At 38.4% G+C, this 11,804-nt stretch overlaps 1 protein-coding gene across 4 annotated transcripts in view; it reads left to right on the top strand.

Moving 5' to 3' along the window:
- Window positions 1-1,818: 1,818 nt before the first annotated feature.
- The window catches only part of pitpnm3 (PITPNM family member 3), a 77,994-nt gene continuing 68,008 nt past the window's right edge, over window positions 1,819-11,804 (top strand). For 3 of the 4 annotated variants that reach the window (XM_057350706.1, XM_057350704.1, XM_057350703.1), the window contains exon 1: window positions 1,819-2,175. In XM_057350706.1, the coding sequence (XP_057206689.1) occupies window positions 2,151-2,175 (25 nt within the window). In that variant the 5' untranslated portion in view covers window positions 1,819-2,150. The remainder of the gene's footprint in view (window positions 2,176-11,804) is intronic. The other variant, XM_057350705.1, reaches the window with a different exon arrangement.

The raw sequence follows: 11,804 nt of genomic DNA, 5'->3' as shown, positions 1-11,804 counted from the left end.
TGCACATATGAGTCCATATTAAAGTGTGGTGAAGTTACCATCTGACAGCTAGTGCAAGGCTCATTTTTTATGGTGATTACAACCTTACATTAATCAGCTGAACTGCTGTTAGATGTACTGTGACCGAGTAAGTTATTTAAAGTCTTGAGGATTGAGTGTGACATTATGATTTATGAACACTCTTATTTTCTGCACAATCATCTTACCACTGGAGTAAAGAGATATCAAGTCATATTTAGGTTTACTTCACAATGCTAAGCTTTGCTCAGTTATTTAGAAAGTCACCTGGCTGTGATCACCACTTGTGTGATCTTCTCCTGGGTTATTATTAAAGAATGCGCTATAGACAGTTTCAGCTGCAACAACATAATAAACGTTATGTGGTCCAAATTTAAAGGTGGGATAACGTGATATGTCATGCATTCTGACTTCTTTTCACGGTTGAACGTGCAGGCTTCTCATGCTTAACAGGGTGAACTTGTTAAAAACCGAGTTTGACGTGTGACGTAGTATTTCTGTGCTTGATACACTCCCCCAGCACTCCAACATGTTTTGGAAAGTTTTTTAAAAGTCTGGAAAAGCATGGCAAGGCGAAAGAAAGAGCCCGCCCACACGCCAACCGATGAGCAAGACCCGCTTACCATCAAGATTGTCTGCGCTGCATCAAGAATGGCTGCGCTGTGGGCCTTCAGCTGCTTACTCTTGCGATCGTGAAGTTTAGGTGTGTCTGTTTGTACACGGCATTTCAGTGATGGATGTTATATAAACAGTGGATATAACACTGGATTTGGAGATCGTTTGAAACTGACAGATGCTTGGTCCCAGTGCTAAAACATGCCGGACGTGAACTGCACGCGGTAAGTCAAACTAAGTCATATGTTTGTTCGTGTACGTGCATAATATAAAAAACACGAAGGGATTAATGCAATGATGTGTTGTGTGCTCGTGCTGTAGTTTTTCCGTCCCACTGCCTGCCTCCAGCAGCTCTTGTTTTTCCGGAAATAATCTTACAGCTGCATCTCTCTTTTATAAGTTTGATCAAACTAAATACTCTTTGAAGATATGACGTATGCAACATAGGCACTCAAGATTATTATGAAATTGGAGTGTGTGTGGTATGTGGAAAATACAGCGTTTTTGAACCTTAAATTGTGTATACACATTGCATTACATGTAAAACAAACGATAATATTCGTTTTAGCCGTGTCATATGGCCCCTTTAAGTAGTTTTAAATGGATTTAATACAATTAATATACTGTAAAATATGAATAAAATTAATACTATTATACAGTTCATATAAAATAAATTGTTATATTACAACCAAACCGGAAGTGTGCAAAGGATTGTGGTTGAATGAAGGACACGAAAGTACCTTTGATGTAGAAACACTCTAAATTACGTTAATTTTCAATTGGCATACTATCATTTAAAGAGACGTGAATATATTTAACCCAAAATCAGTTGATTGTTGTAAGTGAATAGTATTAAAATCGTGAACGATGCCTTCATCTATGCCTGCATTCTGCAGTGCGCATGCGTAATCAGAGCGTTAGCAAGCTAGATCCTACTCGTAAAGCAGAGAAACGCTAAGTTTGAATGTTTTGCTGACTTCAGAAGATTTCACTTCTTTAGTCCTAAAAATAACAAACTTATTTTTTTATTCCTGTCTTAAAAGAACTGCTATTTACGTCTGAAAATATTAAGGCTACTTAGTTGTTATTGCACGGCAGATATTGCATGACGTAAATAAACAATAACTAGTGACGGCGGCTGCTCTGAAGACTGCATAACGCACTTGGCGTTTTCCAAGTTCATTGCAACGTTGTGTCACACGGCTCGCGCAGAGCCGCTGGAGGCAGTCGAACCTCGAGCTCAACAGGAGGAGGAGGAGAGAGGACAACAGCAAAGTCTGCACACACACAAACAGTGGTTACTTCAACACAAGGATCCACCTAAGCGTTCATGGATACTCCCACCATCGCATGTCATTTCCGCGGTAACCTTCAACATGAAACACCCGTAGGCTTTAAACAGCTTCTCCCGCGTCCAGCCTCCCCGCGCGCAGACAAGGACAGAGAGAAGAGACTGCGTGCCTACTGTCCAAACTAACAGCAAACACACACCGGGCGTTGAAAGCGCATTGGACAACATGTCTAAAGAAACCAGAGGAAAAGGTAAGAGATATTTGCGTGTTTGCATATGACATGTTATCAGCATTCAGAGTCAGTTTACTGTGTTCACGTTGCGCGTCAATCTGTTGGAATGCGCGTGATGGTCCAGGGATGTGTCTCGCAACCTAGTTGGTTGTCCACCTAGACAACATGTTTCAGCTTTTGACCGTATAAATTCTTTGCAGATAGACAGCTCACTTGGTTTTGAGACAGCCCGAGTGTTTGCTCGCTTTCATATGTCATGAACACTCTTCAACGAGACATGTTTTTAACCAGACATCAGTTCACAAAGTAGTCGAGATGTTTCCGAATGACAGATAGGGGATGATTTGGGGTTTTGTGAATAGTGTCATAGGAATATAAGATGAGTAAATCATTTAAAGAAATTAGGACGTTTTACTGTATGTTTCTCTGGGTATTAATATAAGTTGCATCTATAGCCATAAATGTGATTCTGTCATTTGTTACTAGAGGATGGAAGGCTGGCATGTTCAAGTCATCTTTCATTATATTTCATTAGATCTTATCTGGAGAGTCGTGGTCCATAATCAAAATCCGTATTGTTCCCAAATAGGCTTTAATCAAGATCATTTGAATTATTTGGGGGATACCCCCCCAAAAATTAAAATTCTGTCATTTACTCACCTTTCAGTTGTTCCGAATCTGTATACATTTCTTTGTTCTGATGAACACAGAGAAATATATTTGGAAGAATGCTTATACATTTACATTTATACATTTGGCAGACAGATTTTGCTCCCCATTGACTACCATTGTAGAAAAAAAACAATGGTAGTCAAAAGTGCCCCAGAACTGTTTGCTGTCCTACAGTCTTCAAAATGTCTTCTTTTGTGTTCAACAAAACAAAAACATATATAAAGTAATTTTTCCTACCAGGGGAGTCAATGGGGGGCAAGATCTGTTTGGTTACAATCATTCTTCCAAATATCTTTCTCTGTTCATCATTGAAGTGTTTGTTTAAAACCGGGACGCAATTCGAATGAAATGTCATCTGTTCAAAAAGCCATTGATAATCCACTTCCAAAGTTAAATGTTTTCCTTCTGTATGGTCTGCACCACATTCTGCTTGTGATGCAAACTGTAATGGTGATGTTTACAGTTTAAGAAGTAGTTTTGTTCAGGACTTCAGTGAGGAGTATGTCATCAAAGATTCAAGGTTATGTTTTTTTTTAGTGCTATCTTACAATTTATTCTGTTGAATTTCGAAAATATTATGATCGCAAGATTTTTGCTTTTAACGTGGTTTGTTAAATGGATAATTCAGCCCAAAATGTTGTCATCATTTATTCACCCTCATGTTGTTCAAATCTGACTCTTTGTTTTGTTGAATACAAAATAAGATATTTTGAGAAATGTGACCATACAGTGGAAGTCCATGGGGGCCAATGGTGTTTGGTTACCAATGTTTTTCATATCTTTGTGTTCTGTTGAAGAAAGTCATACACAAGGGTGAGGAATTGGTCAAATAAGTTTAATTTTTGGGTGAGCTATCCCTTAAACATCTGCATTTCTCAGCATGTGGCGTCTTTCTTCATATACACACACATTCTGAATGTGTGAAATAATAGAGCTCGCTGTGATCTTTGTGTGACAGCTGTGCTGTGCTTTTTTTTTTTTAATATAGGTAGAGCAGTTTGCATATGTTGGGTGAAGGAGGTAATATCTTGAGACTGCTAATAAGCTCCCCTTTCTTATCTCCTCCAGTATATTCTTCCCAGATCAGCAAGAAGTTCTTTGCTTTGTGGGAAATGTGGGAAGTTAGTATTTGTTTTTGTAGCAGTGGTTAATGTTATGAATTTCTTTGGTTTAGTTACTTCTTTTCCAGAGGGGTCTGAGTCACTGGATAAGAGCTGTTGGTCTGTTGCCAATTATGCGTGAACGCTTCCCTAGATCAAAGAGTTTGCTGATTTGGACAGGCAGGAATTGGACAGATGTTCACAATTGCACAAGTTTTTCCATAATCAAAATGTTGATGGCAAATAGCAGTCATTTTCATTTTAAAACTGATTTCTTAAGAATTTTTGTTTAGTTAGTACCTGTTTGCACAGCTCAATAAAAATCGTTCAGGTAATGGCTGGTAATCATTTATATATTATGGACATTAATTAAGGATCAGGGTCCGAATTCACTAAACTGTTCTTAAGACAAAATATAGGATTGTTCTTAAGATAAATTATAGGAAGTTCGTAAGAATTTTCCTTCTTAAGAAGTTTTGTAATATCTTCTTAAGAACAGCTTTATTTTTTTTCATAAGAATAAAATGACATATGCTTTGTAAATCAATCTTGAGGGAAAGAAATGTAAGAGGTCTTAAGAGGTTTTTTCGGGAATACAAAATATTCCTAACTTTTTTCTTAAAGGAAACGTTCACCTCAAAATCAAAATTGTTTTATTTTTTACACACCCACATGACGTTCAGCATGTTTTAAGACCTCCTGGCGTCTTCGGAAAACACAAAGATATTTTAGGTGATTTCCAAGAGATTTCCAGGCCTCCTCATAGACATCATGGTTATAGTTGTCAAGGCCCAGAAAAGTACTAAAGATATCGTTAAATTGGTCCATCAGCTCATAGTGGCTCAATTTAATTTTTTTGAAAGCGACGAGAATACTTCATGTGCGAAAAACAAACCAAAATAACGACTTTAATCAATATATTCTCCTGTCTTCTCAGTCTATGGTGCGACTTCGACGCATGCGCATTCGGTTGGGCAAAAAAGTGCAAGTCTTCCTCAATATCGAAATCGTCAGACATTTTCCGGTCCAGAGTATGCTCAAACTAAACGCCAACTTACCTGGGTAAAAACCCAAACCGGCTTTGTGATATTGGCCTCTTGTCTTCAGTCCTGTGCTGGTTCGTTTTGACTCTCACCCCGAATCTATGTCCGCCAAGTTCCTGTCTTGTTCCCCCTAAAGAAGTTTATTTTGCTTTAGTCCTTGTTTTGCCCCCTCGTGGGAAGTGTTTTGTTTGAGTGTTTTTTATCTACCCCTGGTTCTTGTTTTCCTGTTTGCCCCATCGTGGGCTGTTGTTTATATAAAGTCTTTTGTTCATTTGCTTTCTGCATCTGGGTTCTTTCTTGTCGGTTTCTTGACACAAAAGTGCCCCAGAACAGTTTGCTTTCCTACGTTCTTCAAAATATCATCTTTTGTGTTCAACAGAACAAAGAAATTTATAAAGCAGTTTTTAAATTGAGTAAATGAAGCAATTTTAAGTAAATGAGTAAGACAGTTTTCATTTTTGGGTGAACCGTTCCTTTAAGTGATGGGACAGTGGGGTGTTATGATGTCACGCTAAGGTTAGCTTATGAATATGAATTAGGTTGTGCATTAATAATTTAAGACTTACTGTTTAATAACTTCAAGTGAACTAACGTGTCCTAAAGGGACTTTATATGACTGCAGCAGAGCAGCCACTAACCTGAAATTCAACCGAAAACCATAATGCCATGTTTGTCTCAAGTGTAGCTTTGCTTGTTCTTGAAGCTTCAAAGGAATGTGAATACCCCCGGCACGAAATTCATTTCACTGTGCGCTTGTCCCATCTACTATGGCTTTATAAAAGAATAGGCTCTTTGGAAACTGAAGTATAAGAATTAAAAGCTGAATATTGTAAATAATGACACTGAATAGAAAGACATGATGGTATGCAATGTCTGAATGGACGTTTAAAAGGCAGAAGTGGGAATGATTCGATAAGTAGCTCTGCTGTCCTGCTGTTGCATGTTTCTGTGGACATGCAGAGGTCAGGAGTATGTCCTTCAATGATGTATATTTAGTATTGGCCACTCAGGAAGTGACCTTTTAGTGGCTGATAAGTGAGTAGCATTTTTGTTCTCAAGAAGCTTGTTTTCCTGGTTTTGGTAGAGACGAGTAAAAAAACAGGGAATACTGATTGTGTTGTTCGCAGCAGCAAGATTGAATTGCGGGTTTGCTTGTTTTTGCCAATCCAATTAACGTCACCTCACTCAAGGTGTTTTTCACTTGTGGAGCACCTGTGATGTACATCCAAATGAAAACTGCATTATTTTTTTCTCCGTTTTTGTTGTTGTTTTGTTTCCACTAATCTTTTTTTATCGGGGTTTGATTGAAGCCGTGCTGACAGCGTGACAGTGTAATGGCATTTTAGTCAATAGTGCTCGCTATATCTGTGGATGTCAAATGGAAAGACTCGGATGATCAAGCATTAGCTCTTGGCAAACAGATCATTGTATTTACCTTCGGTTTATTTTGTGACTGAGAAAATGAAGGTCTATTTTCATCCACAAACCTTGTAATTCAGCGTTTGCGACACCCACACCGTTTTGTGCTTTTTATTTCTGTTAAAAGCATTGAAACGTGGCTTGTGAGTCGTGCCGCGAGACTAAGCAAATGATAAAAACTGTACTCCTATATTTTTTTCTATAACTTCAAGGCTGTTCTGCACAGGGTACCTTATACAGTGTTATTTAATAGATGTCTCACGAATGGAAATAGAACATTTACTAACACTTACTTTCAGTTTTCATGTTGGCGAAGGCTAGTTGTTGGGTTTAGATGCTCTAAAGATTTGTCTTTTGTAATGAGATGACAAAGTTCAACTCTACAGTTATTTGATTTTACTCCGTTGACTAACTAGACGTGGACTCAGCAGTTCTTTAACAGAAATCCTTTGGTATACTAATGTTTTACTGAGATCCCAATACAGTATCTGTTTGTGTTGTAGATCAGCCTTTCCCAACTGGTGGCCTTTGTGTTTCAGGTCTCGCAGCTAGAAATATTTAAATTATGTAGGTGATTTTATTCAATTTTAAAGCTGAAAATAGAAAAAATTGTTAGCGTAAAATAATAACTAATAAATCATGACATTTCTCAGCTAATGAAATATTTTTTGTGCATGTTCACTTTGAACGGTTGAACTGTGAAACTACCATATTTTAATCTTGGGCGAGTTGGTAAAAGAATGAAGCATTTTAATCTCAACAGGTGGAAACCTGCCTGATATCTGTCACCCTTCTATTTCAACCAATTAGAGATGATGTTCCCATTCTTGGCAATTCTCCAGAGAAACAAGGAAGCGTCAACATCTCACTCGTGTGTTGCTCATGTTCGTAGCCTTAGGTGTTCATTAAATTGCCACGAACTACCTGACACTCCATTACAAATGTAGCAATACAATGCAGATATCACATTCGTAATGTGTTCCAGCGAATTCGCACAATGATTTGGATAGAGCGCTGTGCTAAAAATAGCCGTGCACGAGAGGCAGCGACAGACTCGCTGCTACCCTACGGTCCTGTTTGAGAGAGAATGACAGCCTTTCATGACAGTCTGTAGTGCTGCAGTTTGGCTCTTGTCTGTGTTTTCAGACAATTCAGAGTTTCAGGGCTTTTTTGATGCAATTGAGATGTGAGATGACTAATCAGATTTTGCAGATGTGAGACTATGTATGTAGTTAATTAAAATTGTATTGTTTGCGTGTACCCTGGGAATCAAACTCATGACTCTCGATGTGTCTAGCACCGTGTTCTACATGTTGAGGTAAAATGCACTCTGAGAATAGGTGCTTTGAATTCATCCTCTCAGAAGCACAGCATCTACTGCCATACACGTTTAGACAGACTTCTCTGGATATTGCATCACATCATTCCATCAAAGATGTTGTGTTTTTAAGACTGGCTGTCAAGTTACAAACAGTCCAGCTTTTTAAAAGGCGTCTTGAGACCTCTGCATTCTGTTCTGTTTCACAGCACTATGTAGTTTTTGAACACAATAACACACCTTACGTAAACATCCCCCGAGACCAGATCTGTGTTATTTAATCTAGAACTTTTAAGACTAAGATTTTGAAAATATGTAGTTTTGCACACCTAGCTCACAAAACATAGCTGGCCATTTAACGATGAGTTTTTTGTGATCGACAAATCATCCTGACCCATGCTCGTGCTATTGATTCAGACGATGTTCATGCGTCTTGACGGTCAGGCTGCTGAGATAAAAAAATGCAGAGTAAGTAACAGAAAGGCTTTGATTTCCTCTGAGATTTTACGTCTTGAGAGTTGTGTGCAGATGTGCTTGGCTGAACAGCCTTGTCCTATTACAGATGAGATTCTGAAAACTGATCCGAGCTCGCAAGCAAGATGGCAACGCTGTCTCATTAACAGAACATTTCATTACGCATTTTGCATTTGCGTTTCCTCTGTTATGTAAATCAATGTCCGCTTTCTGCGCTCATGCATTTTGTAGCATCGTTTGATTTAGTGAGGACACTAAACCTAAGAACACCCAGTCGAGTGGCTCTGTTCCTGCAGCTTTAGTCTCAATCCCCTCTTGATGCTCTGACTCTGCAGTATGGGAGACTGCAGCGGGTGAAGCGAATGCAGTCAATTGAGATTCACCTTTGCACATTTTGTGTCGCATTGTAACACATTTCATTGACAACAAGTATCTCAGTGTTTGTTGTTGTGCATTTGACAAAATGTTTGAACTCTGTCCATGTAGCTTAGTTGATAGAGCATTATGTTTGCAACCAAAGGTCATTGGTTCAATACAGAGAACACACTGAAGTCGCTTTACAAGCGTCTACCAGATCTGTAAAGTCTGCACAAACATTTTATACTATTACTACAAGAATGATTAATCTGGTGCACATTCATATAATACAGTTAAACCAAAATGAAATGAAAATGAAAATGAAAACAAAAATGCAAAAAGAAAATAAAGATTAAAATCTAGGGAAAGTTTCAGAACAATAATTACTCAGTATATGATCTGGCAACATCAGTTTTTGAGTTTGTCTGACACTAGCACGGTTCTGCTTTGTAACACAAAGTTATTTATCACAGTGTTTCTTGTGCAATTGTGGCATATGTGCTGTTTCACAGCGTGTGCGGCGCGCCGTGTCAAGCTGCCAAATGGAGGTGTTTACTTGCTGCACGGCACATATGCTGCTGGATTACATGCATGCACACATTTTTTATGCACAGTGAGGAAAGAAAATAATCCTTAGAGTAATTTAGTGCAATCACAAATTGTGAAGGTTAATTGCTTGTTTCTTGAGAAAGGGAGACTTCTGCACAAGGGTCAGTTGTTCAAGTGTGTGTTGTAAAGAAATTTGTGGCAGTATAAAATAAGTTGGATAGGTGGAGATTTGGTGAGATGTTTAAAATACGATGCATGTTTTGATGAAACATTTTGTTGACATGCAAAGCGTTTTTCTCCATAGAAACCTTTTTTTAATTTTAAAACCGATCTGAATTCGGATTGGATGAGCATGCTTGAGGTTTAGGCTTTTACCTGTCAATAATACAACCGCCAAATACTTGTAAATGAAGTAAATTGATCAGGAGTGAATTGAAGCCACCATTAAAATGCTATCAGTCATAGAAAAGCTTCTAGTCTGTTTTTTTCTCACTTGCAAGACTACAATAAAAGTTTACTTCTATGTTAATTAGATTTTGGTAGGCCGGTTTTCACACTGAAATAATATTAAATTGTACTGCAGGTTATTTTGATGGTATATGCTTTAGTTTTTTTTTAAAGTGATTGTGTTGTGGTGGTACAAGTATTACCATGCTTTAGTTACAATATATACAATAAAATATACAATATGCAGATGCACTACAGCTCCCCCTAGTGTCTTCTATAGAGATGTGCAATAATTGCGATGTTCTGAAACCATCGCGATGAGACGAATATTTAATAATTGTAATGCCAACCTCGATCCAATCACAGAATTATGTCAAAAAGTATGCTTTCGTTTATTCTTCCCGTCTTTAACATTTACAGTAAAGCCAGTAGTGCAGAGAACCAATAGCCTCCTTATGTCAAAATAGCCTTTATCTCGTTACTTTCCTCTAGGATGGATTTAACATTGAGGCTGATGAGGAAACGAATGAAGTGGCGGAGAAGATTCTTGAGTGTGCGGATGACAGCATGGGCTTGAAGAACACGAGTGAATTGAAGTTTAGGATAGACGGATGGAGAAGAGCAAGAGAGTGCAAGGAGAGAGGGAGGGTGAGATATAGAGATTACAGAAGGAGAACAGCGAGATTGCTGGAGGAAAGCGGCTCTATCTAGAAAAGATTATGTTTTTGATTAAGAGCCAGTCTCTCTGTTAGTCGTGTCATGGGTGCTTTGAAGAAAATGCAATTTTTGTACCGCGCTGCCTCCTTGGAGAGGGGACATATCACACCTCCATATCGACCCTAATGACAGGCCCTACCACAGCACTCGTGAGACTTGAAATCACATCTAACTCCGGCTGAGAATTAGAGACTTGGATTTTCACAGGTCATGGCGCATATTCTTCAGCTTTGTGTTTGATAGTAGTGTTTGGTGCATTAGTGTGGGCTTGGTGGTTATATGGTGCGTCGAGGGCACAAAGGGTCCGCTCTGAGCTCGGAAACCAAAAATGACCGAGAAAATGAAAGAATGGTTGTTAAAGTGATAGTTCACCCAAAAAAGAAAATTGATTCATCATTTACTGTTGTTAGAATGTTGTTAACTGGCCCCCATTCACTTATATTTTATGGACACAAAACCAATTAAAGTGAATGGGGGCCAGTTAACAACATTCTTCAAAATATCTTCTTTTGTGTTCTGCGGAAGAAAAAGTCATACAGGTTTGAAATCAAAAGAGGGTTAGTAAATGACACAATTTTCATTTTTGTGAACATTTGATTCTGCAGTATATTTGCTTACTAGTGTTGTGTATATTGTATGACCATGCACGGGTAATGGCTTTCGTAAAATATGTTTCTTGCTGAATAACATCACAAATGTTGTTAGTTGAATTGTAGATTTTAGTCAAACCTCAAAAGTTCAATTTGAGAGAGCAGCGGAGTGTATTTTAATGACTGCTTTCTCTTCAGTATGCATTTTACAATTTCACTCAATCCCTCCTTAGGAAATGAAGCAATTAAATAGAAAAGTGCACGTGCCATGCTTACAGGAAGTTGGTCAAGTGATTGGTTCCTTGGCTTTTAGAGAACAGGAAGTGTGTTGGTTTTTCAAAAATGTATCATTCATGAGACAGTTCCAATTTCATGGCTGAAGTTGATTTATTGTTCCTATTTTAGTGCAAAAGCATTGCTTATATGAGTTGCCGGACTGCAGCCAGCCAAACAATGCCTACTGTAATAAAATCCATCTCTTTTCAACTCGGCAATGATTTATAATATTACTTTGATTGTAGCTTGCAATACCACAGCGAGTTCTGCTGGTTTAAGCCAGTTATGGTTTCGGTTTTATTCCTCAGGAAACGTTCCCTATTCTCAGTCTTCGTTCCGGGGTGAGTTATGGAAGAATGCGGTTAGATGTGGAAACGGGGGCTGCTGAATAGGCTCAATTAGACATGCTTTAGTGCAGGAGCAGATATCCATCCTCAACTGGAGACAAACCTCGCTGGACTCCCACATTCAGACTAATCTAAATCACCTCTTTATCTCCTTTGTAAATCTATTTACCTAAAGCTTTAAAAGCCATTTCTCAATGTTTAGACTGCATTAATGACACGGTCCCCTCTGTCCTCCTGCATCCCAAAGGGAAAGCATTTAATCTCCATCGAAGTACTTCCAACAAAATACTGTAAGTGTTATTTGGTTACCTTCACTTATACAAGATTGAGTTGATAAA

This window comes from Triplophysa rosa, linkage group LG14, assembly GCF_024868665.1.
Source record: "Triplophysa rosa linkage group LG14, Trosa_1v2, whole genome shotgun sequence".
In the NCBI taxonomy this organism is placed as follows: domain Eukaryota; kingdom Metazoa; phylum Chordata; class Actinopteri; order Cypriniformes; family Nemacheilidae; genus Triplophysa; species Triplophysa rosa.
The sequence above is the reverse complement of the archived record's forward strand: the minus strand, read 5'-3'. Positions and strand labels throughout refer to the sequence as shown.